This window comes from Protomyctophum bolini, assembly GCF_963924005.1.
Source record: "Protomyctophum bolini genome assembly, chromosome: 12".
Taxonomy (NCBI): Eukaryota; Metazoa; Chordata; class Actinopteri; order Myctophiformes; family Myctophidae; genus Protomyctophum; species Protomyctophum bolini.
Genome location: NC_137873.1, coordinates 9,629,756 through 9,654,140, shown reverse-complemented (window position 1 = coordinate 9,654,140; position 24,385 = coordinate 9,629,756). Strand labels below are relative to the sequence as shown.

At 42.0% G+C, this 24,385-nt stretch overlaps 2 protein-coding genes across 3 annotated transcripts in view; one reads left to right on the top strand and one right to left on the bottom strand.

The window, feature by feature from the left end:
* Positions 1 to 376: 376 nt before the first annotated feature.
* LOC308325297 (uncharacterized protein) lies at positions 377 to 7,429 on the bottom strand. Its single transcript, XM_080777782.1, has 5 exons — positions 6,564 to 7,429; positions 4,939 to 5,034; positions 4,422 to 4,527; positions 4,010 to 4,102; positions 377 to 3,072 (listed from the first exon to the last, which is right to left on the bottom strand). Exons 1-4 carry the CDS (start codon positions 7,150 to 7,152, stop codon positions 4,045 to 4,047), a joined length of 849 nt encoding a protein of 282 aa, XP_080633908.1. The 5' UTR covers positions 7,153 to 7,429; the 3' UTR covers positions 377 to 3,072; positions 4,010 to 4,044.
* Positions 7,430 to 8,082: 653 nt separating this feature from the next.
* tep1 (telomerase-associated protein 1) overlaps positions 8,083 to 24,385 on the top strand; it is a 44,563-nt gene continuing 28,260 nt past the window's right edge. For both annotated transcript variants that reach the window (XM_080778317.1, XM_080778316.1), the window contains exons 1-17: positions 8,083 to 8,200; positions 9,663 to 10,201; positions 10,372 to 10,560; positions 11,856 to 12,005; positions 12,230 to 12,394; positions 12,609 to 12,746; positions 13,151 to 13,222; positions 14,131 to 14,252; positions 14,536 to 14,693; positions 15,485 to 15,594; positions 16,089 to 16,167; positions 16,863 to 17,055; positions 20,841 to 21,075; positions 21,525 to 21,668; positions 21,911 to 21,994; positions 22,418 to 22,536; positions 23,187 to 23,246. In XM_080778317.1, the coding sequence (XP_080634443.1) occupies positions 9,665 to 10,201; positions 10,372 to 10,560; positions 11,856 to 12,005; positions 12,230 to 12,394; positions 12,609 to 12,746; positions 13,151 to 13,222; positions 14,131 to 14,252; positions 14,536 to 14,693; positions 15,485 to 15,594; positions 16,089 to 16,167; positions 16,863 to 17,055; positions 20,841 to 21,075; positions 21,525 to 21,668; positions 21,911 to 21,994; positions 22,418 to 22,536; positions 23,187 to 23,246 (2,555 nt within the window). In that variant the 5' untranslated portion in view covers positions 8,083 to 8,200; positions 9,663 to 9,664. The remainder of the gene's footprint in view (positions 8,201 to 9,662; positions 10,202 to 10,371; positions 10,561 to 11,855; positions 12,006 to 12,229; positions 12,395 to 12,608; positions 12,747 to 13,150; positions 13,223 to 14,130; positions 14,253 to 14,535; positions 14,694 to 15,484; positions 15,595 to 16,088; positions 16,168 to 16,862; positions 17,056 to 20,840; positions 21,076 to 21,524; positions 21,669 to 21,910; positions 21,995 to 22,417; positions 22,537 to 23,186; positions 23,247 to 24,385) is intronic.

The following is a 24,385-nucleotide window of genomic DNA, read 5'->3' as shown; positions in this document are numbered from 1 at the left end:
TTCAATCTTAACTGCAGCCATGTGTTCTGGCTAGCCTTTCAGCAAGGCACTACTGCCCTTACTATTTGAAATTTCTGGTATTAAAGTTGCATTGTGCAATATTTGGTGGGGGGGGTCCCTTTTGATAAACAAGATGGATGACTATAACAAGCCACTTAGTAATTTCTTATGGTGCGTGTGGCACAATTAGCCGCTTGACAAGCTCAACATGACACATTGAGGTTGTAAATCTGCAATTTTTTGACAATGTTCAAATATAATGGCATGCCTCAGGATGCCAGGTTGAAGGTAGAGTAACATAAGTACTTGACCTTGAAACCGGATATTCAGGTTAGTGGCTCATTGCACAGAATACAAACAGAATGACTTACACAAAGACAGGTCTCACACATATATTTATTGTAAAAAATACATATAAAAACAACTTTTGAGACATACAAAATATTGGAGCTTAGAAACAGTATATTGACCAAACAAAGACCAAGCCATTTTTTTGAATTGCATTACAATATTTACAATTTAATAAATAAAACTCAAACTTTTGTTTCTATAACCAGAGTTAAAAGGCAGATTGTCCATATCGGGATTCATATACCACTGTGGTGACCCTTTAAAAAACTAAAACACATTCTCATCGAATCAATCAATACATCGATGTATCCATGATCTCAAAGCACAGGGCAGAGGAAAGATTTTAAACCAAGGATGGAGGAGAATTGTACAAAATAATCATCCTTGGTTGTATAGGAACTAGTTTACACAGAGTGTCTTAGCATTGGTAAAAATTGAGGTATTGCACCACACAGCTTATGGGGAAGGTAAAAAGAAAACATTTGGGAGGGTGTTCAGATTGTCTCTTATTTTCACCGACAACCCAACCGCGCTTTTAGTCCCTCGCATTTTCACCCACTCAAAGTTAATATGCGTTATCACCACAACAAAATGGAACATCTAGTTAAATGTTTCTCTTATTCTGCTCTCTAACACATAGCTCTCAATGCACAGACATACTTTTGGCATTGTTCTTTTCTCAATACAAAAAGGGGGGAAACATGCACATGGTTGCCAACTCGTGGCAGGACATAGCACCTCAAATTGCAGAACAAGGGACGAAAAAGCTGGGGTGGACAGAGCTGAACGTTGTGCTGATCCAGATTGTTTGTTTTAGGATAGAAAATGGATCATGCAGAACAGACATGCCCTTTTAAGTTCAGGCAGCAAAAGCAATAAATCCATGTTTTGTTGTCTACAGTCTACACTGTTCTGTGCCAATCTTGCACCAAAATAACTCACACCAGTCAGGCTCCACTCGTCACTATTCAGCCACAGAATTAGGCTAGCATCTCAACTCACCCCATCACTAAAGAAAGACAACAAATACCAGCTTGCACATGAATCCCTTCACCTGGTAAAGGCAATCAACACACACACACAAAAGGCAAGGGTAGCCATTTAACACCTTAAGCAATAATTAAAATCAATAATTGGTAAGATACAATGTCTATGAATCCTCAAGAGGGAAGGAGGAGGGAGTTAACACTATTATTTAGCCGTCAGCTCTGCTTTCCATAGCCTCCAGTATCGGGGGAGGCATCTGCCACATGGTACAAACATGCCCCCCAAATATGCCTCCCTCGACTAGTCTGTCCATATATTTCTCCACTCTGCCATTCAACAAACCAGATGGCCCACACAGTACCACTTGGCGTCTGGTTAAAATAAATCTGGACTTAGTCCCCGAAGGAAGTAATGTAATGCCTGATTTTATTCTTGGTTGTGTGCCGTTGTCGCACACCGACAATAGCTTATCTACAAGCTCGCCTTGATCTTGCAGATCATTTTCAGTGGGTGACTTCGGTATAGATCACCCTTACAGAGTGACAAAACACAAACCACATTACTTCAGCAAAGTAGAATGAGAGCAGTGGGCACCATGTAATGTACCACTGCTGTATAGCGGTGCATTACCAAAATTGCAGTTTGTTTGATTAAAAACTAGCATTAAAAAAGAGCCCTCTTGACCAGCAGACCTCTGGGCACTGTACTGTACTGTAAACACACACACACACACACACATCATCAGGACATTTTTGTCCTCACTCGTCATTACATATGAACACACACAGTTTCTTGAATACAGTCGACATCAGGACATCATACACAACTTTATCTGAGACCTTATTTGAAAAGAATCTGCCTTGAGGGATAACAAAGTGCTCAAAACGGTGCCAACACTAGTACTGCTACGGCCTTCTGAAATACCTAAAACAACCACCAACCAAGTAGCAGCAAGTTCAGCACTAACCACCTACTGGGAAACTGACCTATTCAGCAAACAATCAATCAATTCACCCCCCAAACTTCCCCTGAAATGTATACAGGTAACGACGGGAAAAAAATAAAATCCCACCTAATCTACAGCAGCCCCCGCTCACAGAAATACAACCCCTCAACCTCCAGCTAGTTGAAAAAAACAAAGCAATGCGAAATTTGTATTATGTGGCAACTGTTTGCTCTTTTGGTTTCCAGTCTCTGGATTAACCAAGGAACGAAACATTCATTCAATGTAACATAATAAAAGTAGGCCAATTAGCAATACTTTCTTTTGCAACATTGGCAGAGAAGAAATGACCTATACCGTTTGTTAAGAATACAAAAGTGGAGCCACAGTCAATTTGCTGCTTTCCTCCTCGAGGTCAAGAGGTCTTTCTAAGAGGGTTTTCCATCATCTTCAATTGAAAATAATTCTTTGACGTCTTTTTTTTTTTCTCGTATCCAGCAGATTCAGAGTATAGTCCTTGAAGGAGTAAGGGAGGGGACCAGTTCCATCACTTGTCCGAACCAAGACTGAGGGAACAGCTGGTTTCATTGTTGCCATTTGGCTTTAAAATGGTCCACACCAAGTACAAATGGGAGTGGTCCATGTGGAAAAGATCATTTGGTGCTTCCTCTTAGGACTCTCTCTCTCCACCACATGATTGTAGAAAGTTTTCATCTTGGGGCTGGGGGAGGGTTTTACTTCTAAATCAAATATGCTTTTTATTCTGCAGTATTGGGATTCGGTGTGGTCTCCTGTAGGGATGCAAAAAAAAGGAGAAGCCATCTGTTAGACACATGGATTTGTTTTCTTATCAGTCTTTTGGGGTAAAACTAGGACTGAGAGATATGTCGTGCTTCTTTTCACAGTATGTTTACTGTACTGTCCCAATACAATGACGTGATGGTATGATGTGTGAATCTAAACTGATTGAGCATTTCTAATGCTCGTCTAGTATGTGACCATTTTAACCACTTAAGCATCATAATGCTTAATGTTGCACGCCACGGAACCATGTGGTATTGCAAGGGTTTATTTAAAGCGGTCAGCTCATGTGAGAGGCAGTTTCAGGTGGATCACAGACACACTTTTGGGGTAAAACTAGGACAGAGATATGTCGTGCTTCTTTTCACAGTATGTTTACTGTACTGTCCCAATACAATGTCGTGATGGTATGATGTGTGAATCTAAACTGATTGAGCATTTCTAATGCTCGTCTAGTATGTGACCATTTTAACCACTTAAGCATCATAATGCTTAATGTTGCACGCCACGGAACCATGTGGTATTGCAAGGGTTTATTTAAAGCAGTCAGCTCATGTGAGAGGCAGTTTCAGGTGGATCACAGAAGGGGCCGTTACCAAGCTACTACTATCGAGGGGAGTGGAAAACAAATCTATGTACTGTATTAATTTTTTTTATGTATTAATTTGTTCAAAATGTAGAACCCCTGTCGTCTGAACATCTGTATACCCTAAGTTCACATCTCACATCTACAAGCTCGCATCCATTCCTGACGCACTGATCTTGTAGGTCGGCTATTTTCTATAGTATACATACAGTATAGGTTTAAAGTTAAAGTGCTCTATTGTCCTTAGTTGCTTCTTTTCCTAGACCTGGTTGCTTATTTTTCGCAACACTGCAACTCAGCCGACACACACACACACACACACACACACACACACACCCTACCTGAGTGGGGTTGTTCAATACATGTGGCATGCACATCAATCAAAGGGATGTTCAGGGCAGCAGGGCTTCACCTTTGACCAGGAGTCAATGCAACTGGAGGAGCGGGAGATATTGACAGAGCAGTGTAAGAAAAGGAGAAGTAGTATGTAAAACAGTATGGCCACAGCCTCTAGAATACGGAGAGAATTCTGTTGGAAGAATATTATACGATATTTCATCCCTTTTTCATAACAAAGATTGTAGGAAGAATGTTGTCGGTGCAACAACCATGTGTAGAATAGATGTGTAGATGCTGACCATGAACACATATTTTGGAACTAATGATCGTATAACATACAGGTTACCACTTTTTATTTCATCACTGGGCAAATAAGTAAGCTAAACATAAACTCAACAAAGTGGACTTGTTTACCTCTTATGGTAGACGCAGAGGCAAGCCAACCGAGCAATGGTCTCTCCTTGCACCAGATCCTCCAAACAGATAGAGCACTCCCCGCTGTCTTTACTGAGCACATCCGCTATGAGCATGAACACACACACACACACACGATGCTAAAATACACACAATATATGGGATGATATGATAGACTGGTGGGTCGAAAGTGTTTATAAACCTGCCTCTAAATATTACCCAATAATACCCATGGTGTCATTGTGGTTCAAATTCACCCTCCCCTGTGTCGACTACAGGTGTCCAGTTCCATAGCAGCTGTGCTTTTAGTTTCTAGCTCCAATGTCAAAGTTTTAAAAAGAGACGTTTACAATCAAAAGTTTTAATAGAACATTAACCACAACCTTATACAATAGTACTCAATCGTGTGACGAATAGTAAAAAACACTTGAGCTTGTTGATCTACTTTCTTTTTGTGACACATTCAAAACAAATCCCTGAACAAAGGAGGTAGTCTTGACTCTTCAATATAACTCACTATTGTATGGTAAAGGTGGAGACGTGAGGCAGCTCAACAGGTGATCCTCAATCCTGCCCCCCGGAAAAGGCTTGGTGCAGAAAGGACAGCGGATATCTGCATGAGAAAGGGAGACAAAGCCTTTGTTCAGAATGCAGGCAAATCCAATGTTTCTCACACCTGATCTTTCAGATTGACTGTCTGTCCACACTAGTATTTGCAAGTGATTAGATCAGATTTGCGTATTCAGACGTCATCCACTGATCTGATCATTGGTTGCTGTGGTAACAATATAAACGAGTCAACGACACATGAGTGAGTAATGGGGCAAGTACAGATCCCTGAGGGACCATAGTCATCAAATTATATGTAAGTGATTAAGCCCTATTTTTTTTTAGTTTAAAAAATAGTCGATCTACAAGTTCACATTCACGGTGAGTTCATAGACCTGCTATTTTTGAGGGGTCCTATATTCGGTTATAGTGTAGATTTTCGTCCTACACAAACATTAAATTCCCATTGACAATGAATGGAGAATTTACGTCATATTATGTAGACGAGCAAATCAGCCAGTTTTGTATGGATGAGGTACTATGATAAGAGAGCCCCTCACTTTTTATTGAACTATACATGTTTATATTATCAACTGTAATGACATGGACAAAATAGGAACGCCATGATGAAAGAGGTTAAGAAAAAAAGTTCCCAGCTGTCCTACTCAGGGATATCTGAGGCCATGGACATTAGTCTATGGTCTGGTAACGAGAGAAATTGTGTCCCACATTACCCTCCAGTCTTTATGAGTGAGTGGGCACGTGAAGCCTTTGACCCATTTCACTACACTTGCTAGAGGGCTGCCCTGGCTGAGAGTCAGCCTATTGTTATGGTTTGGACGGGTGGTGGAATCTTGTGGTGGTGTTACATTAGTCCCATCTATGTGTATTTGATAGATTGAACAATGCAAATCAATTTAAATGCTATTCCTCTGAAAGGAAATGTTTCTATGCACAGACAAGTAGACGTGAGGTTACATCAAGTTGAGAAAACTACCCACAGCAATGGCATGATGAAATTATTACCAACACAGCCCCTGTGACTCGAAAACCAGCTAGGCACCTCCTATAGTTTTACGCTAGAAGTCCAGAGCAGACCACCATGTACAATAGAATCCTCAGATGGTTTAAATCGTCATGTAAGCACGAGAGAAGAGATAATCTGCTCAGGAATGTAAAGAATAATCCATTTTAATTTCGCGATGGCCAGGCTGAGGGTCACGTTGCTGCTTCTCATGACATATACATTCCTACTTTTAAAAGCATCTGCCTGCCATCGTTTGTTGTGTTCCTCTAAAATGTAATTGTTACTTCTGCAATAATACATCCTACTCACTACCAACTTACCAAGCAGAGTGGAAAGAAAAGGACAGCTGTGTGAATCATCCTCACGCGTCCTTGAAACTAATGTTCAGAACAATACTGCTGTTGTGTGATCATGATCATTATAATATAATAACTTAAACACCACTGATTGAGTTATCATTATAACAACGACGTAATAAACAATACTACTGAATTTAGCACCGGTTTTTTTAGGTTCCGATCTGGAGCTATATGCTGCTGAACTGTGCGATCATTATAACAACTTACTGCCATGTCTGTTGTTGACGCGGTACAGGCCGATCCAAGCCTCCGACACCGGCCGCTGGTGTGCGCCTCGCACCCGAGCGGATCTGGCGCCCACGTTGCGCCCAGAGGAGTGCCGATTCCCCGGCAGTCGCTCGGAAAAGGTGCGATGGGGCACACGGCCTCCCGTCTCCTCTCCGGATGGGTGTTCCACGTTGACGCTACCGTGAGCCTCCGGGCTGGGGCTGATGCTGCCGCCACCGTCCTCGTCCGCCGCAGGCTTGTCCTCCCCGGTGGAGGAGCTGTCGCCGCTGCCGGCCGGTGTTGACGCCGCGGCTTGGCCGATGCCGGAGGGGAGGCTGATGCGGTCGGCGGGGCTTCCGTCGGCGCTCGCCTGTTGCCCTGGCATCATGTCCGAGTCGCTGCCTTCCTCGGATCGGCTCTGGTTGGCCTCCGTGTCCTCGAAGCTCCCCGAGAAGTCCACCATGAGACTGGTGGGCCGGGCGCAGCGGGGCCGCCGGTACGAATCCCGCTTGGTGGTGCCACTGCCATCCTTTCCGAACGCCGGGGGGACCGCCGGGTCTTCTTGCAGGCGACTCGCTCTCGTCCCCATCTTTGACCAGCTAGGAGGCTAACAGAGCTAACGGCTAAACGCAGCAGCTGGCTAGCCGAGCTGCTTCCTCAACAAGGAGAACAAACTAAGTCACCAAAAGCAGCCTGCTGCTAACCACACACCCACCGCCAATAGAGACCCACTCTGATACCAACAAGTAGGTGTTTTGTGATAGTGGTCGATTGGTATAATGATGATCAACGACCCCGTTCCAGCTTCAATTCGTCCTTTCTCGGCACATTTTTCTTTCTTAAAACGTTCGTTGCTGCAGCGGAAATGGAGCGTGTTCGTTTCCTCCTTTTGCACAATTATGAGAGTCATTACGGTAGCGCCTATCAATCTAATTGTATAAAAAATATAAAAATAGAAGCGCTACAGGAATCAGTCAATGGCTCTTATAGATGGGTGTTCTTTGGTGATACAGGTAGGATTATAGATAAAAAAGTTAGTTTTCCTCCAAAGTAGTACTGCTTAATTCCCAGAAGGGGATAATAAAAATATTCCAAGGCACTCCTGTCGAATTATGTGTTTAATTATATGTGTGTCCTCTGCGATTTATAATTTTGTATTTGGGTTTTGTGTTTTGAATGGATCAAAGGAATCAAGTTCAAGCTCATGACCAGTCTGGGTCAAAAGCGGATACGGAAACTGTGTGTGTGTGTGTGTGTGTGTGTGTGTGTGTGTGTGTGTGTGTGTGTGTGTGTGTGTGTGTGTGTGTGTGCGCGCGCGCGCGTTAGAGAAAGTGCAACGTACCGGATATACAGTAGCCGGCCCCGACCCGGATCACACAAATTAATTTGGAATAGAAACCAGGCTTTCTACCAACAGGCATAAATAGCTTGTGAACACGACGGTAGACTTTACGGTAAAAATGTACACAATAATAAAACCGGCCAATCAACGGCCGGAAGGAATGGACACGGAAACATACTGGAAGCTGGCAAGACGATATTATTCATAGACTAGTCATGACAGTAACAGGAATAGCCACTATTACACAGTGACAGTAAGTAACTCGTCTGTCCACAGAGGGGATATTTGCGTTACGGTAAGTTTGTACGTCTTTTATTAATAACTGAATACTGTAGTAGCCACGGTCCACGCCTATGCACTGGACTCTGACTCATTGTAAATCAGGACAGAACTGCCAGGTAACACTGTTCTCATAGCACCAGTGGCGGAACTTCGGAAGAAGTTGGCTCACATTTTCTCTTTCACTATATTTAATATTTAAGCAAAAGCCCTATGTCCAATTTGCATTTGTATAAAAGTACAAAAGTATGGGCTTCAAAATATACCTACTAAATCAAATGTACCAAACGTTAAAGTAAATCATCAGTAATGCATTTATTCATTACTTTAATGTTGCAGCAGCTGGTGAAGGTTGGGCAACTGCTGCATAGGCTAGGCTTAAGCTAATAATACATCTGCAAAGCTAGTAAAAACTGTGAAATAATTTGAATGGAGTAAAAAAGTACTCAAGTAAAAGTACCTCAAAATTGTAATTGAGTACAGTACCCGAATTTGACTTACGTTTTTAATCTTATTTAATACATTTAGCTAGAAACTTTAAAACATTCAGTGCATTTAGGAATGGTGTGATGGCGTTATTGATGTATTTTGTACATTTTGAGATATTACATTTCAATCACAAAGCATAATCCTTTTTATAAAATTAACACATTTTTATAAACTCTTGTCCTACACACACTTTTGTTTTTACAGTACAGACAGATTTTATAGGCCTGCCCCATAAAGTATGTATTTATACTTTTCGAGTTATGTTTGAACACCATGTTCCACCACACCCCATGCACCTGCCTCTTTTCAAAGTCAGGATGTTTTTCATATGCAAATCAACCTCAGACTCACATTGCACTGAAATGGCAGTGTGCTCAATACCTTCCACAGGTTAGCGGGCAGCTTTTAACCATTTCCAACTTGGCATCCCTATCTTGGGCATGTCATTAATGGCAATTTTCACGATTCGTATTACGATGAAATATATATCATGTGGTTAACACATGATATATGTTAAACACAACCACTGTTGGTAGTGGTTAACACTACCAACATTCAGTATACAGTAGATGTACAGTAGTATCATGTAGAAATTATCAATAGGGTATTCAACCTCAAGTTTATTTTTGGCTGGTAAGATGTGAATTATTCATAATTTTGCATCTGCCATTTTATCCATTTTGTTCAGTGTAGTCACGGATCACGATATCTAGATAACTTGTGTACTTTGTCCCCTTTTTATTGCTGCTTTTCTACTTTGTCCTATAATGGCACACTATGGCAACATAACATATCGAAGCTGCTGCACCATGTACAAATAGGTGGCATGCTGTTGAGCAACTTAACTTATCTGTTAATTGTAGCCTATACATACACTACACACTCTACTGCAGAGTTTTTGTGTTTATCTAGGACTTAGAGTTAGACTGTAGAACACGACTCCACCTTGCTGACGGTCTTTGTCTTTCTTTTGGTTTCTCTCTCAACAGAAATGAAAGCGCTGACTTTGCGAAAGGCGGATTTGGTCCATGCGGACCAGCAGGCTACATCGGGGAGAGGCCTGTTCTCCAACTACATTCCACAAAGCCTGGAGAACAAGCTTCTGGTCCAGGCCTCCTCCCTGATGGCCCAAACCAACACAGAGCTCTCATCCATTCCATCTGACTCCTTCTCATGCCCATCTCTCCAGCCCTCTGGCCTGTCCTCCACCACCTCCACCCTCCTTCTCTCCACATCCTCCTCTTCATACACTCCCTCTTTCAGCTCTCTCCTTCTCAGCACAGAGAACACGCTCCTAAATAGAGAACCTCTTCTGCTGTCATCTTTGCTCACGGTACGTTCTGTCCCGCATGGCTCTTGGCTATCTTCGTCCCTGGATACCTCCTTGAGTGGTTCCCTGCTCGGGCGCTTCTCTCATGTTCCTCCTTCATCCCTCTGTCCTGGTGGAGAAGAGAAGCCGGACGGGCGAGATGGCAGACGAGACGAGGTATCTGAAGAGACTCAGTCCTATAGTGAGGAGACAAGTGAGGTACATGAAACCATCTGTCGTCTTAATAAATAGCTTTGTTCTCTTCTCAATCAAATGATTGAGATTAAAGGTCTTTACACACCAGGGGCTTGATGAATACATACAACAATACAAAATTAGCTGTCAAATATTTGTAATTGTTATACTTGTAATAATAATTGGGTCAACAGCTCTCTGAAGAAGGCGGCATGGAGGAGCAAGAGATGGAGGTGGATGCTAACAGCAGCACAGAGTTCTCTGTGCTGCAGATGGAGCTAGGTGCTCCTGACCATGATGAGACTATAGCAGTCAGACAGGAGGAGTTTGCAGAAATAGACAGAGGAAAAGAGGAGAATGAAGCAGAACTGAAGGTTAAAAAGGTGTGTGGTGTGGGCGGTATTTATTCCTTCAGGGCACTTAATGGAACAAATCAATTATTTGATAATCGATTAATTAAATTGATTTAAATAACGAATATAATACACACAACACACAGATATTAAGACATTGTCTCTGTCACTAAATTCAGTGACATGACGTGCATTAGAGCTGAAAGAGTTAATTGGACTTAGCAATTTAGTCAAATATAAAAAGTAATCAATACCGGTATATAATAATAGTAATTAATAATAATTAGAGTGCGACCGATGCCATATTTTTGGGTCTGATGCCAATGCCGATTTTGGAGAGACCTACACCACCGATGCCGATACGATGCCGATGTTTAGTAATCAATTAAAATAAAAAAAACAAAACGTCTAAACTTCAAAATAAGTTTTTCTTTATTCAAGTTAACAATAGAATACATTGAATACATTAGTGTAGATTTCTACAAAAAGTCATTGACAATTTTATGTCATAGTGTCTGAGCAAATAGACATGTTACATCATAATCACCATTACATCACCTAATCAACATGAGTTAGACTTTAATATATTAGCGCCCCTCACTTCACACAGGTGTGATTTTTTTGTTGTTAAGCTTCAAATAATAGAGCAGTCATACTATTAATATTGTTTGTTGTGGCTGAAATACACAGCATATCTCTAAATAGCAAATCATGTACAAATGCCTTTTATACATTTAAATTCAATGAAGGGATTTTTGTGGTTTGTCAAAGTGATATACTTCTCCAATAAGCAGTGCAGAACCGAAAAAAGTTATATACTCTCTCCAGTACAGCGGTGCAGGACCGAGAGAGTGATATGTGTAGGATGGACTGTAGTAAACATTAAATACTTTCCCCCCTCCTGTATTCCCCCTCCTGTTAAATAACACCTCCCAAAATGACCGACAGATCGGTGCGACCGACAGATCGGTCGGGCTCTAATAATAATGATAGCAATAATATATCTTCTCTGTCGGGTGGAAACCTCATACCGGTATGTCCAAAACTGTTACTTTTCAGGATTCTAATTCAAAAGTAGCAGATCTACAAGCTCAAAACGCGTAGTTTCACGCAGCATTTCGGGCTTGTGGATCTGCTACTTTGGATGCTTTTGTGTGATGCTGTAGTATGGTCAAATAAGTCGTTTTCATTTGCGAAAAAAGTTAAAAACCCAAAAAGTAAAAATATGGGTTTCTGCCCGACAGGAACGATATCTGCATAGTAAACTTGCATCTCTCAAAAAGGTGTCCTTCCTCTGAACATGCCTCTGTTCGTCTGCCCTTCAGTATGGCTTACTGGACGAGGTGTGCTGTTCTCTGGTCAATAAAAGCACGGCTCCAGGCCAGACAGGCTGGGATGAAGAGGACAGTGTGTGGACCAGGATCACAAACCTTTCTAAGGACATCTCTGAAACCGACCCACAGTTTCTCCTCAAGGTGCGTGTGTGTGTGTGTGTGTGTGTGTGTGTGTGTGTGTGTGTGTGTGTGTGTGTGTGTGTGTGTGTGTGTGTGTGTGTGTGTGTGTGTGTGTGTGTGTGTGTGTGTGTGTGTGTGTGTGTGTGCGTGTGTGTGTGTGGTTGGTTATGCAGTATCTGTGAATTACGGTAAGCCGTAGATGTTGTACCATTTACTGTATCTGTTCTTCACCTTTTCCCCTCCAGGTGGCAGTGTACACCAGACAGGAGCTGAACATTCGCATTACAGCGAACTTCCTATTGACTCTGGCCGCCAATCAGCCCGCCACCAAACCACATTTCCGCAGGTACTTCTGTGCAGCCATACAGCTGCCTTCTGATTGGCTGGAGGTAGCCAGACTCTACAGCACGGTGAGTCTCAGCCACAATGCTTTATGTAGCCTATTTATCAGTATTTGAAACTGTTGGGATTTGTACATGTTTAGTGTTAGGGTTTGTACATGTTTATCGCAATCATCCTGAGGACAAATTTATTTCTGATCTGATTAGTATTGATAAGTCAAGTTGCTGGCAAACCCTGTAATGTGTGCTTGATGTGTCTCTGTAAATCTACCTCTTTCTGCAGTGTTTCAATAAGAATCTACCAACCTGTCTGAAGAAGGCCATGGCTGACAAGTTCAAGCAATTCACTGAGTACCAGCTAGCCAAATACAACACGCGCAAACATCGCTGCAAACACAACAGCAAAAGGCCCAAAGGCAAGGTACTGAACACACTGTGTGTGTGTGTGTGTGTGTGTGTGTGTGTGTGTGTGTGTCGGGGTTGTGTCAGGGTAAGAATGGTGGTCCCTTATTGGCTTTTGGACTAAAGGATTTAGAACAGCAGTTGTAATAGACATTAGTTGGTAGCAGTACTTGCACGCTCTGCTTGTGCACAAGTAGGCCATGTATGGTAAAAAAGTAGAAAATACATGAAAAGGTTAGTGGAGGTACTTCTGAGGTCTACTGGTAGTGTGCAGAAGATATTTAGTGCTTTGCGTAATTACTAGCGGCAGACAGTCTTCTAGACAGCTCACCACTGAGGGGCCACGCTGTAAAAAAGTTGTTTCTTTTACTGCTGCACTCTCCATCATCCCACACATTGTCCCCCATTTACTCTGCACTCCAGGTACCAAACAATGCACAACTGAAAAAGTGGGCAGCCATCCTCAGATCAGACGAAAAACTACTGAAGGAACATGTGAGTCCATTCTCCGTTTTTTTTGTGGCTTTTGCCTTTATTTTATATTTTTTTATGGAGGGACAGACAGTAGGCTGACAGGAAATGGGGAGAGAGATGGGGGGGGAAGACATGCAGTAAAGGCCGCCGGGATCGGGAGTCGAACCCGCGGCACACTGCCAGACTGGATTACCAGCCAAGGTGCCTAGACCGCTGAGCCATGGCCCAGGCCTAGTATTGATTTTTTTTTTATTGATTTGTTCAGCTGCAGTGTTTACATTTCAGTGTACTAGAATCTGGGCTGATTATAGTTACTTATTTTTCACAATCTGATAATCCTCATTACATGTAGTCAGTTACTATTACCAACCCTGAAGGACTATAATGAATCAATTATGCATGATTGACTACTGGATAATATAGTGAGCTCATCAGCAAGATTAAAAACTCTTCCGAGTTGCACCACAACTACTCCTTCAAAATGACTTAATAATACTCTTTATGAAACCACTTTTAGAGCTCTGTTGAAATGCCACCTGATATAAAACCTGTTTTGTTTTCAAGATCATTCAAATCTTTTTGATTAGGAGAAGAAACAGAATTACTAGACAAACTGAGGCATGCTGCTCTTCTACACTAGCCAGGCATCGTCACATTGTTAGCAACAAGATGATGATGATACATGTGTGCACCACTTCTGAATTGTCATTGTGAACAATTTACTCTCATAGTGTCACACTGCACCCCCTACTGGGGAAACATGGACATAGCACTCTTTTGTTTTCACATAGCAAACTTTTACAATAGATTGTGATTTCTTTCAGTGCAATGCATGATGGTATATAGTTTGTGGTTGTACCCTACTTTTTTTTCATGCCGAGTTGTCTGGGAGATTTATGTAGCTCAATTTTGTGTGTGCGTGTGTGTAGTTGAAGAAGGGCAGACCAGTGGTGGTGGATAAGAAACAAAGTGAGTTCAGTTTAAAGAAAATGATCCAGAAGCTCCACATTAAGGAACCAACTCACCATGTCATGGCCATACTAGGAAGGAAGTAAGACACACACACAACCTCACCACTAAATGGTGTACCTGTACGCACGCACGCACGCTCGTGCACACACACAGTCACACACACACACACACACACACACACACATACATCAAATCTGCACCAACTACAGTGCCAATTATATGCACCATATGGACTTTACAACATGATGGAGATGAAAGTTCAAACGCCGTTACTGGGCCCTGTCTTGTTTTAAGTTGATTGCAATTTTCAGTCTCAACTGTGTGCGTGTGCGTGTGCGTGCGTGTGCGCATGTGTGATCCAGGTATCCTGCTACAATGCAGGCATTCACCCGCAGTGGCCTGAGTGGAGTGTGGGACAGGCTGAAGGCTGGACAGCGTATCAAGCTCAAGCAGCCAGAGACATGGGAACGCTTGCTCAGTCAGCAGGGCAACAAGGCCTGCACCTGGGAAAAGCTCATCGGTCTGCACACACACACACACACACACACACACATAGACGCCCACACACACACCAGAGGCGTATCTACAATTAGGTGAGGACAGGCTGTCCAAATCCATTTCTACCTGGCCAAAATACATACACTGAGGACAAAAACAAGACCTGAGAACTATTAGTGGACAGCGGATTGGCCGCGACCCTCAATCACCCTTTCGAATGCAAATGCATGCCTTTCAGTCTTTGTATCCTACTGTCTGGCAGGTATATCTCTGAAAACCTTTAGTGCTACTGATTGTGCGTGGGGGGACGACAACTAACACATCTTGCCTGCCCAAAATGTAATTCCTGGAAACGCTACTGACACACACACAATTCAATTCAATTCAAAGGGCTTTATTGGCATGAGAAAACGTACGTTTACATTGCCAAAGCAGAAAGAACAATACAACAATACAGCAATACAATCAAAACAAAAATGATGTACATTTGAAGGTCAGAATCTTCAATAGATCAAATTCTATGTACCAAGGTCACTCAATGCAGGTATAGTGCAGGAATATACACAATGATTAGTCTTTAGGGTGGTTGGGTTCCATTTGATATCCTTCTCCTATCACAGCAACTCACAAATCTTGCTGCTGTGTTTGCACATTGTTGTACTTCGCCCAGCAGATATGGGAGTTTTTTGTCATTGGTCATGCTTTCAAAATCTCTGTGTGTGGTTGTAATCTGTGGGAAGTATGTGTCTCTGATGTCTTGGTACACACACACACACACACACGCGCTAAACCTATGTCCATGTCTTTGTTCAGATAACAAGTCTCTTCCGTTCATGGCGATGCTGAGGAATCTGAGGAACATGATAACTCAGAGCATCAGTGAGAAACACCACCAGAGAATCCTCAGCAGACTGACCAATAAGGTGACATCATCAGTCCCACATAAACAAATGTAGCACATCCAAAAATGTAATAAATGGTGGACAGAGCTAGTACTCACATTTTCACACCAAATTCTATTCTATTCTTTTATGTATTCTGGATTTAGGTTTAGCACTCACCTCATTAACCAATGAAAAAACAACAACATTTTGTTCCCCCTGCAATAGCAGATCTGCATGTTCACAACGCATCACAAGCTTGTAGACCGGTAACCTAATAATTCAACATTTCAAACGTTCCTTCACAGAGAAGCTGTGGTTTGACAGTTTGTAGCGGTCGACAGTACGTGCGCGCTCTGCTTGCGCACTAGTAGGCCATTTATGGCCTACTAGTGTGCATTGTGCAACAAGCAAGTAGGCACTCGACAGAGTGCAGTTCTAGTTCTTTCTAATGTCCGGTGTCCCCTGCTGAAACTGGTGCACATGTTAATTCATCGAGTCTTCCATAAATGACGGTTGCTGTTCCTTGATTACAGAAAGCTGTTGTCCAGAGCAGACAGTTCCCCTTCAGATTCCTGGCTGCGTACAAGGTCCTCATGGAGATGAACTGCATGGGTGAGTAACACGCACACTCTTTTACAAACTTTAATCAAAATTCAAAACCAACATTTTGAAACATTTTTGCGGGCATGATACTTCAGGCGGTGTGTGTGTGTGTGTGTGTGTGTGCGTGTGCGTGTGTGCGTACAATTCACGCGTACGTACGCGTGAATTGTGAACACACATATATCCCAAACCGCCCCTTAAGGTCTTCCACTGCTGGCCTGCTCGCTTTGCCTAAAAAAATGTCAACTAAAAAATACGGGGAAGCAGCTTTTTGCTTCTACGGGCCGTCGGCATGGAATAAGCTCCCACTGTATCTTCGTCAGGCAGCCTCTGTAGACATTTTTAAAGCACAGCTCAAGACCCACTTCTACATCATTGCTTTTAATTGATCTTTTATTTTTTGTTATTCATGTCCTCACTGTATTGCATTACTGCTTGTTTTTTTTATGTCGTTGCCTTGCTTTTCTTTTTTATTCTCCATTGTTCTGTAAAGCACTTTGAGCTGCATTTCATGTCATGAAAGGTGCTATACAAATAACGTTTTATTATTATTATTATTATCAGAACATTCGGACATTCACGTACATACATATATTTACATATTTCTTTACACAATGCATCCCAACAAATCTAGTTTGAATTGTGTGTGATTATTCTATTACTTCTAATGAGACGCAATTCATACCCCCACCAAATGGTTGCAGCCCGTGCAACAGAGAAAGAGGTCCCCAGCAGCATAGAAGTTCTGAAAAGTGTCCTGAAGAAGATTCCTAAGAGCAGCCGCTTCAAGTCTCTGGATTGGCAATCAGCCGGGAGGAAGAGGATGAGGCAGGCCCTTGGGGTGCCCTTCGTCTGTCGACTGTACAATTTGAGGAAGGCCCAGCTTCAGAAAGCCGTGTATGTATGAATTGTTGTTATTATTACTTGGTGGGAGTAGCAGGCCTCAAATGCAATGCTGAAGAAAAATGGTAACAGTAATAATTTAAACGAAAGGGTTTAAATCGGTTTAAAGCTCCCAAAACAATTGTATTAATTACCTTATAGATCTTCATCAGTCATCATTTTCCTGATGAAGACCTATAGGTGGAATGGTTTGCCATTAATAAAATAGTTTGCAAATGTTTTAAGCTTTTTTGCCTTATGTACAGCACCTGGCCTAAATACATTGATTGATTGATTGATTGAACACTTTATTGAAAATATATTTCAAAAGGATAAATTCACAAGAAAGCTGTTTCCATTGTGGTCCTCTTGGGGAAAGGAGAAGGGGAGCAACAGACAATAACGGTACAATACAGACAAAAACAGGAGGCAAAAAGCAAACATAAAACAAAAAACACAAGAAACAGAACAAAATTCATATAAACTGACCAATAAAACTGGATTTATTTTCTTTTTTCCCCTTCCTTTTTTTTTTCTTTTTTCATTTGTGCCATTTATCTATTCTACGCTATATTTACACTATGTTTTCGGCCAGCCATCTTTTTAATGTGGATTTAAAAATATCAAAGGAACTGGTCACCTTGAGGCTGGAAGGCAAGCCATTCCACTGAACTGCTGCCGAGTACAGGAATAATGTTTTTTCCCATATTGGTATGAAAAAGGCAGGGTTTAAAATCAGTAGGGCTCCCTCTGGTGTAGTGCCTGTGAGTATCACTAACCGTTGAAAAATAGTCACTGAAATATTTGGGTGCTACATTATTTCTAATCCTGTGAACTAGACACATTTTAAATTGGTATACTCGCTCCTCCACTTTAAGCCACCCCAGACTGGTGAAGTGGGCAGGGAGAAGGTGGGTTCTAGGATGCAACTTCAGGATCACTCTAAACTCCAGACCTCTCAAAATAAATTGGTTAGGCTAACCAATTTATTTTGAGAGGTCTGGAGTTTCTTCTTGAGGGTCATAGAAATGCCAGTATACCAAGATGTACAGGCATAGTCAAATTGACATTGTACAAGAGCCCCAGCCAGGATCTTTAGGGTGTTTGTATCTAGAAGGCTAGATATTCTAGCTAAAAACTTTGTTCTTTGGCTTACCTTTGAAACTACTTTTTGTGCCATATTTTCTCCTGAAAGCTTGTTGTCCAAAATGCACCCCAGGTAAGTAATGGATTCCTTGGCTGCCACTTCCAAGTCCCCCACCACTATTTTAAACCCAGGAGACTTCTTCAGTTTATAATTTGACCCAAAGAGAATGGACTCAGTTTTACCAAGATGAAGAGACAGATTGTTGTCTGATAGCCAGACACTGACTTTAAGGAGTTCAGCACTAAGTAGCTTTTCGACCTCTGTTTTCTCCTTATGAGAGACTATACAGTGCTGAATCATCCGCAAAAAGAAGTAAGTTGCAGTCAATGGCTGACTTCTGACCCCACTTGATAGAGTTAGCGGCGAGGACAGGGTGCCATTCATGTCTACCACCTGTTTCCTTCCCATCAAGTAGGACCCACTGGAGTGATACACTGTCAAAGCCTTAAAGGGATCGTGACATTTAAAACACATTTTTGTAGATATTTTGTGTTCTTTGGCTTTTCTTGACATCAATTTCACCAAAAAAAAACCAAATTTGAACATTCAGTGTATTCTCCGCTGTCTGGACTTTTGTGAATAATTATGCAAATATGACTCGTGGCTTGGACGGCGGAGGCCTACGTAATGTAACGCTAAACCCCGCCCCCTCTCCTCTGCTCCCTGCCTACCAATTCTACTACCCGCCCCCCTCCTCCGCATCCCCGCCCCTCTCCTCTCCCTGATGCTCTCCTCTCTTCTTCCTCATTCTGATCGCGACTTTGTTTCAGTATAATAATAATAATAATAATGGCTTCTAGAGAAAAAGCAATCTGCTCCGTTGTCGGCTGTGTCAATCAACACAAGTCCTTGCACTTTCCACCAACTGGCCTAGATGAAGATTCACGCTCTAGGTGGATGCATTTTATTTTTGATGGTAACGTTCCAACCAAGTTGTCAAAGAAGCGACTCTTCGTGTGCGCACATCATTTCACCCCAGAACGTTTTTCAAATCTCGGGACAAGTTCAGAGTGGATTTGCAACCAAACTTTTTATGAACCCAGGAGCAATACCAAGCATTCGTGTCCCAATCCCAACTATAAGTATTTATACTGCAATGATTTGTGTTAAATTGTTGTGCAGTACTATTTGAGTGGACTCACAATAAAAAATCAATCGCCTGCAGCACTCCGAAGACCGAAGTGCTACTTTTAATTTATAGTCAATCACTGCCACTACCCGCATTAGCTGTGTTTGACTATTATTAATCTTTGATTCGTGGCGTGCACCAGCTGTTGTAGATTGCATGTGCTCATTATTGTTCTTGTAATGCGATACAGTGGAGTGGAATAGCAACGCAGCCAACGCTCGTGTGATATAATCCACGTTAAAAGTATGGCGAATAATGATAGGCTATAGTCATTGAGTATGATATCGATGACATTACACAACTTCACAAGTTTATGTCGACGTGGTCGTGGGGTGAGATATTGCAGGAGTTTCATAGGCGCGTTCGGAAATAGCGCACTGAGCCCACTGTGCAATGCAAACTAATAGGCAAGTGCGCTCCGGTGCGGTATTTCCGAACGTGCCTTATTTATTTGTTTACCAACTGTTGCTCGTACGATGACGTTGAATAGAGAATACATGTTACAAAGGGAGTCTACCAACGCGCCTCAAGCCTAAAACGGCTGATCCGGTGCTTCACAGGTGCAGGGACATCAAAGTTGCAAAAGGAGAGGAGACTGGAGCAACACGGACATTTCGCAAGGTCGAAACGTTAGTCGTTTTGTATACTCAGCACCTTAATAAAAGGCTCTAAATGTCCGTGTTGCTCCAGTCTCCTCTCCTTTTGCAGCAGAGAATACATGTTGTTGTCCATCCCCTCAGTACATACATGCAGTGATAGTCTTATTATAAATAACATTTTATATAAACTATAAACAAATAGTTATAAAAGGAGAAGAAGTTGCGTGCGTTGGCACTGGCAGCGTTGCTATGGCTGAGATGCTGTGAACTTGTAAAGGAAAAAAAATGAACAGTCCCTTTCTCTGAGGGGGGCGGAGAGGTATGGAGGGCTTGAGGGGTGGGGGGGCGGAGCTGGGTAGTGATTGACAGGAAAGGGGGAATTACCGACATCTACAGGCTAAAATAATGTATTTTTCTATGCCTTCTCAGGATGCATATTACATACACACAAAAACTCCTGGCAAGAAATACTGGAGTGGAGATTTCTGTTCAAACTTTTTAGACACGTTTGAAGGACCATGGCCAAGACTTTTAATGTTGTTAAAATTATGTTAAAAACAATGTCACAATTCCTTTAAGTTTATTCAAAAGAATGTTGTAGTTCACCGTGTCAAATGCCTTCTGGAGGTCCAACATCACCATGCCACAGTATTTCCCTTTGTCCACCTCTAGTCTAATATAATCTGTTAGATAAAGCAAACAGGTGTCGGTGGAGTGGGACTTTCTAAAGCCCGATTGGAAATCAAGGTTGTGTGTTGTCAAATAATTATTAATTTGCTCATGTATAATCCGTTCCACAACCTTTGAGACGGAACATAAAATGGATATAGGGTCGATAATTTCCGGGATCCGATTTGGTTCCCTTTTTTGTACAAGGGTACAACTCTTGCCAATTTAAATAGACTCCTCACCTCTCTCTATCCAGTCAGAGAAACTACAGCGTGGCTCTGCTGGCTCGCTACCGCCAGGCTCTGGAGACCGCGGTTCAGATCTCCTGTCGGTACAACGTGCCGCCTCTCCCTGGACGCACCGTCATCTGGCTCTCCTCTGGCATCAGGGACGACGAGACCTGGAGCAAGAAGCAGGACTTCTGCCTACCTCCTGGTCCCGAGAGTGACAACGCAGAGGAGGCAGACGATGACGATGAACTCACGCCTTCTGTGAGGACCTAGGTTTTTCCCCCCCACCCTCCTTTTTGATAATTGATTAACGGGGAACGCTCATGCAAAAAAGCTTGTCGTTGTTGACTGTATTGATTTGTACTGAAATGAGGAATAGGAAGATTGTACAAGCTCTGAAATACAGTATGACAATTTGAATGTCAGAGACTGAGAACGGCGGTACGTTTAAAAAAATAAACCTTTAACATAGAGGGATTGAAAACCCAACACTCTTGGTGGACCCAGTTGCCGTGATGCTTCCGAAACAGGAAAGGTATTAGACATCATTTACTTGCGTTCATAACTAATTTAATAAAGTTAGCTACAGAGTCTAATTCAGGCTTGAACCACTGGCTCTGACACGCTTGACATGCCCTTTGTATGCCATTTCATATAATGTATTGATTGTATTGAACTGTGCTGTTTCCGTTGGCTATCAATCCTCCCAGAGTCTGGAAGTGGCTGTGTTGCTGTCCCTGATGATTGGCTGCAGCGCTGAGGATGCCAGGCTGTTTGTGTATGACTGGAACCAATGTAAGGAGATCAAGCTACAGTCCGACATCCTATTGGATAATGTGAGGGACGTGGTCAAGGTAAGGGCATTGTTTTATTTAATATATAATACACACACACACGCACACATACACACACACACACACACACACACACACACACACACACACACACACACACACACACACACACACACACACACACACACACACACACACACACATTGAATTATGTACTACACAAACATCCTCCAAATGGCATTTTTCTTGCACAAATATGGTGGTATAACTGTGCAATGTACCTTTTATTTCTTTACTCCCAGGACATAACAGGCTTCAGACAGTCCAATTCCTCAGATCAAAATTGTGGTTCTTTCTTCTCCAGAGAGTTCACAAAGCAAAACAAGGTTTGTGCTTGTATACTTTGTAGCCTAAACTCAGTCTGGTGTAATGCATAGAACATTTCAACTGACTTAATGTTGTTTAAAGTTGCAGTATTATTATTATTATTATGCCCTATTTAATAGGGCCTATTATATACTTTTTATTATTGGCAATAGCCGATGTACAAGTTCACAACACGTTGCGATGTGACACATTGTGTGCTTGTAGATCAGCTATTTTGGAGAAATTGTGAAAGAGTTCGACAAATGGTCTGACATGTTAATTATTTGTGGCTAATTTAAAATGTGGTACTGTGGATTCCTAAGGTTTGGGTGAAATCTCAGTAACCTTTATTGTTGTCTTGTGAAATCACTTAATGTTTACACATGTTTACACGGTATATTTGCAGTAAATTATTTTGAGCCCATGAATTTATTCTCCCCCAGGTTGACAACATCATTATAGTGGACGACGACAACAACAATAACAATGAGCTGGAATGGAGCATCAAGAACTACAGGAAGGACATAAACGACAAGGTCCTGGTTGTGAAAATTCTCAGGACGTAAGAAGAAAAAAAACCTACTTATTTACCGGATTTACCAGAGAAACTGATCATGGATCATAATGTTTGCTCGAGAATAGGGATGCTAGGGTTTGTGTTCATGTGGTTAAGATAAAGTCATGTCATCTTACTGAAGGTAACTTACACAAAAACTGACAATCAAGCACATAATTCACAAACCTTACTTACTATGCATACAGTAGAAAATATGTCTACAGTGAATTCCCTGCTGTATAGTGTGTTGTGTACTGTAAATATGTCACACAGCCTCCCAACCATAGAGAGCAAATGGACTGGCATTTTATCAGTTACAGACAATGAGGAATTAAGACAATATTCAAACGAACCCAACTTGTTTTCAATTAAAGACACGATGAGAAATGCAATAGATATTTTTGCTACTATTTTCTACTGTTAATATATTTATTTTTTCTACTTTTATTTGACAAACTGTGTCGGGGTGGAATGTTATATCAAACTGTCCACTATAAAGATGTGAGATCACTTCCTATTATAAATTAACCTGATGAAGCTTTTTTGTATGGAACCAATGAAACAAATATGCAGCAGTGAAGAAAGTCAGTCCATGTTGAGAGGAATTATTATGGATGTGAGAAGTTTTAATTCTTTGTTTTCCCAATCTTGACCAGATGCATGGACAAAGACCCAAATTGTGTGGTGCTTTCAGGCTTCAGTGAGCAAGTCCTCAGGTAAAATGTCACCTGTTCAACTCTCATTCACACCAAATTTCCTGTACACACTGTCACTGGGAACAGTATTATCTTACGAATCTTTGTTCACATTAGTTGTTCTATACTTAAAAAAAATATATATAAAAAAAAAACACCTTATTATAACACCTTATTTTTCTTGATGTAGCAATGATTAAACGTACATTTTGCTGTATGTAAATATCCCAACTTGTTTTTCAAAAGTCGGCCTCCTGGTGGCGCTATAACAGGCCGTTCTGGAAATCTCACACACACGAGCGGTGTGTGTGAGATTAGCTGTACACAAACAGACGGACTCACACACACACACACACACACGGACGGACGGACATATACTCTCTCCCCATGCCTTCGGCCTGGTGGAGACAACCAGTTTAGGGTATTGTGTTGTTGCTGGTCACTTCCAGCCGAGAGCTCAAGTATACTGTTGTGGCTATGAGCTATCACTGCTCTGCCGTTTGCTGCTCTTCAAACTCAATCTGGTCTAGTCACGTCCCTTTATATCCCCCACCGAAGGGATGTTGTCGTGTCATACTCCTGAGAGCCTCAAAAATGTTTATATTTCCAGGAAGAAAAAAATAGTCCGAACCCAGGCTACAAAAACCCATTCATTTGTGGAATACAGTAGTGCGAAAGGGTCTCTATCTGCTAATTTCTGATGGTCTGCAGCCTTATTCAATTGACGCTCGCACACACACACACACACACACACACACACACACACACACTCCTCTCTCTCGCCATCTCTCTAATTAGTCAGGCTCATCTGCTGCAGGTGCCTCTAGTTTCTGCCGGCGGATCCTGCTGCTGCCTATGCCATAGAAAGCATAGGTCTGTTCTAATTCACTATATCAACGGGTTTCTGAAACTCTTCCCAGCACAATGAGCCTTGTCTCAAAGTTCCTCTTTAATTCTGAGAATCTGGTTGTACTTGGCCAGATGCTCAGAGCGATATGGAGCATGCATATCTCCTTGTATGGTGCGTTCTGTCTGTCACATGGTTTCTAATGGAATTGAATGGGGGTTGGACTGCCCAAATGTGGGCATGGATGACATCATCAGCTAGGCTCTTTCTGAGCCATCTATAAAGACATGAATGGCGGATGAAACAGGCTTAA